This window comes from Gossypium hirsutum, chromosome A04 (assembly GCF_007990345.1).
Source record: "Gossypium hirsutum isolate 1008001.06 chromosome A04, Gossypium_hirsutum_v2.1, whole genome shotgun sequence".
In the NCBI taxonomy this organism is placed as follows: domain Eukaryota; kingdom Viridiplantae; phylum Streptophyta; class Magnoliopsida; order Malvales; family Malvaceae; genus Gossypium; species Gossypium hirsutum.
The window spans coordinates 74,332,509-74,337,204 of NC_053427.1; the positions used below are offsets into that span (position 1 = coordinate 74,332,509).

At 34.9% G+C, this 4,696-nt stretch overlaps 1 protein-coding gene across 1 annotated transcript; it reads left to right on the forward strand.

Moving 5' to 3' along the window:
• The first annotated feature begins 1,992 nt into the window (after window positions 1–1,992).
• Window positions 1,993–3,942, forward strand: LOC107948915 (NADPH-dependent aldo-keto reductase, chloroplastic). Its single transcript, XM_016883578.2, has 7 exons — window positions 1,993–2,237; window positions 2,349–2,396; window positions 2,590–2,666; window positions 2,824–2,911; window positions 2,990–3,265; window positions 3,490–3,738; window positions 3,848–3,942. Exons 1-7 carry the CDS (start codon window positions 2,109–2,111, stop codon window positions 3,932–3,934), a joined length of 954 nt encoding a protein of 317 aa, XP_016739067.1. The 5' UTR covers window positions 1,993–2,108; the 3' UTR covers window positions 3,935–3,942.
• The last annotated feature ends 754 nt before the right edge of the window (window positions 3,943–4,696 follow it).

Consider the following 4,696-nt stretch of genomic DNA (forward strand, 5'->3'; position numbering starts at 1 on the left):
AATAACAATTTTACATTTTAAGGGGGCCAGGGCCTATGCCAACCCCCTCTAGATTCGCCACTGATCATCAACATGTGCTTTTCCTTTACCCTTATCAGAAACTTTCTTCTTTTCATTAGCTCCTTCAATAACCTTAATTAGTAATAGCAACCAAAGTTACATGTTAAGATGTAATACCGTCCCATCTCTCTCTTTGTCACCATATGAAAATCCTTGAAACTTTGGATCACTATTAGTAATTCCAATCACTATATAAACTCTTACTGATGTGGTCAACGGCCAAATCTTAAACATTTTGGGGTTCTTTCTTTATCAACCTATCTATCTCCTCTATAGTCTTTCTATTCATTTCCTTTAAGGATTCTAGGGCATTAAATGCCACATATTAATCCTCAATTTCATCTTAAGACTTTGATTGAGTGAAAATTTTTAATTAAGGCTTAATTGATTTTTTAAAATTATTTTAGGTCTTTTTTAGCATTTAAGCCTACTTTTTACAAATAATTCATGACTTAAACTATAGTTTAAGGGGCACTTATGGCATTCACTTAAAAACTAAGTTTGATTTAGAATTTGTTTTATATAATTGTAGGTTAAAGTAAATTTAGATTATTTTTGAACTTCTTGATTAGCAAACTTTAAAAATTTCGAGTTTAAGTTATATCAAATGTTAATATTTTCAATTTTATAAATTGTTTATACCTTTATTTTTAATATTTAGCAATTTCTAAGTTCAAACTAAAGTTTAGGTAATCTTTTTTTCTTCTCTATATTGAAGTTATTGAAAGGAGGACAACTCCATCAAGAGAAGCCTACAAAGCGTCATTTGCCAGAAACCAACGAACCCCTTAATGGGTTGGAGTACCCCCGGTGGGGGCTTGGTCTCCCAACTTTGTTGAGAATTTGAGTGTCTAAAGAGGCAATAACTTCATAGGGAGGGAACGCTACGGGTGCTTGAGAAGGTGAAGTTCAAGTGGTAGCATATTTACCCAACAATGCCCTATATGCTATAGGGTATGACGTTTCTTTGGAGGGTGACCATGCATAACACGCATAGTTTGTCTTCTCAAGCACTTGACGAGATGCTTCCACTTTGTGAATCTGCCATCCCTTTGAGCACTTAAACTCTTAGCAGAGTTGTAAAACAAAACTCCAATGGGGAGAAAACCAATTCATTGAGCAGTCCTCAACAAAATTGTTTTAGGTTTAAACTCAATCGGCTACAACTTAAGTTTAGACAATAAAGAGTTCTTAGTTATTTAATTTCTATATTTTTAAAAAATAATTTTAGCCTTCGATTTAATTTGTCACTTTTTTTTAACCCTTAAACTTGCTTTTTTTATCAAATCACTCCAAAATTGATAGAAAATTTAACATTTGTATACAAGTGGATTGCCACATGAATGCCAAATCAACAATTAATTAATATTTAAAAATTTAAAAATATAAAAAAAATTAATTTGTTTTAGAAAATTAAAAATTATTAAAAATATTTTTAAATTAAAAAAATTAATTAATTGCCAACGTTAATGTGTATGTCATGTTAGCAAAGTTAACTAATGATAACTTTTCCATCCATTTTGGAGTAATTTAACAAACAATACAAGTTTAAGTGTTAAAAGAGATAAAAATTAAATGAATGACTAAAATGACTTTTTTAGAGAAAAAAATTATTAGGCCTCATTTTTTTTAATAAATAACTTGAAAATTTAAGTAAATTTTTTTTTACTGTATCAATTTTCTTTGGGACGAAAATAATAAGAAAATGATTTTTTAAATTATGAATATGAACACCCTGAAATTCTTTTGTTCGTAAAAGAAGACACTTAAGTTTGAGATATTTTTCCTTGAAAACAAAATGGTCGTGACTTGATTCTTTAAATTCTTTTCTTGATAAATAGTGTCACTTGATAGCATAGGATAGGCACACGCGTCAAATGATGCCATTTTTAGTACCATTAAAGCTAGATACAATGTTAATAGACGTACCAAAATAGGCAATTATCAACCCCGTTACGTTTCTGATACTAGAACATGTTTTTTCTCCTTTACTGATCATTTCCGCAGCTCTCTTTTACTTTAAACAACAGTCCATTCATCGGTTCTCTATGAACAAAATGGCTCAGGCAATCCGATACTTTGAGCTGAACACCGGAGCTAAGATCCCCTCTGTAGGACTCGGAACCTGGCAGGCTTCTCCTGGCGTAGTTGGCGCTGCTGTTGCTGCTGCTATCAAGGTATTTTTATTTATTATATATATATATATATTTTTTTTTCTGGATAATTTTGTAGGAACTGAAGCTGTGGTGTCTTTTTTAGGTTGACTGCTTATTTTTCTGTATATGCAGATCGGGTATCGGCATATTGATTGTGCTCAAGCTGACAATGAAAAAGAGGTAATGACCTTTGCTGCAATTCCTTTTCCGGGTTGAATTTTCAACTTCTTTTAATAGTCAAATTCGTATAATTCATTTATTTGTATCTTTTGCTGTAGAATTTATGTTCGGCATGCTTTTGATGCTTTGATTTCGATGATGATTATAATAAGAAAGGAATTTACTGATATCCCCATAATTTTGGTTGATCTAGATTGGTTCTGTTCTGAAAAAATTGTTTGAAGATGGTGTTGTGCGACGTGAAGATCTTTGGATAACCTCCAAACTCTGGTTTGCCTCAATCTCAAAACCCTTTTCCAAGTGTTTTACATATACCATACACGAATGAAGCCACTTCAAAATTGAATTCTGTTTAGGATACTACAAGTTTTATCTTGTTTTTGAGGCATGTTATATGGATCTGCCGATGATTTAAAACTTTCTGCAGGTGCACTAATCATGCACCGGAAGATGTACCGGTGGCGTTAAATAACACCTTACAAGACTTGCAGCTGGACTATCTAGATCTCTATCTGGTATTTACCATTTTTCTTCCATTTTGGCCTAACGTAAGCAAATGTTGAATTGATTATTTGATTGTTTAATGCTTGAAGATTCATTGGCCTGCCAGCATGAAGAAGGGTTCAGTTGGTTTTAAGCCTGAGAACCTGACCAAGCCTGACATTCCTAGTACATGGAAAGCGATCGAGGCACTATACGACTCTGGAAAAGCTCGAGCTATTGGAGTAAGCAATTTCTCGTCTAAGAAGCTAGGAGATCTGCTGCAGGTAGCTCGTGTTCCTCCTGCTGTTCTGCAAGTGGAATGCCATCCTGTCTGGCAGCAGCCTAAGCTACATGCATTCTGTGAATCCAAGGGAATTCATATAACTGTGAGTACGCATATGCCTAGCACAAAAGCAACAAACACCGATTGGTGCTCAAATTCACAATTATTTTTGTGATGCCTGCTTCTACAATTGTACTAGATAAGTCCAACCATCTAAAACAAAATTAAAGATGAATGTAAAGGAAAAGCTATGTGTTTATGTTTATTGGTTCTCAAACACTCATCATTTCTAGCATATGACCAGTGAGTTGCTTCTCATTGTTTCAGGGATACTCACCATTGGGTTCCCCAGGCACCGGAACCATCAAGAAAGAAGTCCTCAAGCATCCAGTTCTGAATATGGTAGCAGAGAAATTGGGCAAGTCTCCTGCTCAGGTAGCTCTTCGTTGGGGGCTACAGATGGGTCACAGTGTTTTGCCTAAGAGTACAAATGAAACAAGGATCAAAGAGAACTTTGATGTTTTTGATTGGTCCATACCTGAAGAATTGTTTCCCAAGTTTGCTGAAATTGAGCAGGTAAGTTTCTTACCCCCTTTTCGTGGCCGGATTACTTTAGTGTCTGATTCAAAATATGTGGGGTTCGGGTGTAGTTTGGATTATGTATTGCTTGTTTTATGTCTTCCAGGAGAGGCTGATCAGAGGCAGCGGATTCGTTCATGACACATTTGGGGCATACAGGACCTTTGAGGAGCTATGGGATGGTGGGATTTGAACATACACCAAAACTATAAGGTCTAAGCAATTATATATGCCTATATATATATGTATGCCCACCAACAATGTAACACCCCTATCCCGTAACCGTCGCCGGAATAGGTAAGGGGCATTACCGGACTTGTAACTCATGTCAGAACAGTAAAATTTTGAATTTTTTTTCTTGAAATAAAGATCATTCATTTAAATAAGTACTAAGCACAGCCAGGGATAAAATTTAAACTTCTCTAAGTAAACATTCAAAAGATGCCATTTTCGCATGGCTTATATACATTAACCAAAAATATTCTTCCGCCACTAGTCTATTCTATACATGCCATAAGATAATCCAAAACGTAGCAGTACCAAACAGTGGATAGTGATAGTGTGACTAGTTGCTGATGATCCCCGAGCCTGTAGCTTCCAAATGAGATCTATAAAACAGAGGAAACAGAGTAAACGGAGTAAGCATTACAATGCTTAGTAAGTTTTAAGCAGTGTCAACAGATAACAATCAAACTATAACATAGTTGTTCGTATTTTTATTTCACTCTTCCTTCGGGCATACCATCCCTTTACCGAATATGCACATCTCATCATATACAATAGGCAGATAAACTTTCACATAAAAGTGAGCTCATGTGACATAGATATATCGTATGATTTCACATAACCTCTCACACTGATCCGATGTCACATAATCATAGGAATAGTCTCATAGATTGCTCTCGTATGCATCACATAACTACCTTATGATTTAGTGCAAATCAAGCTCACATAT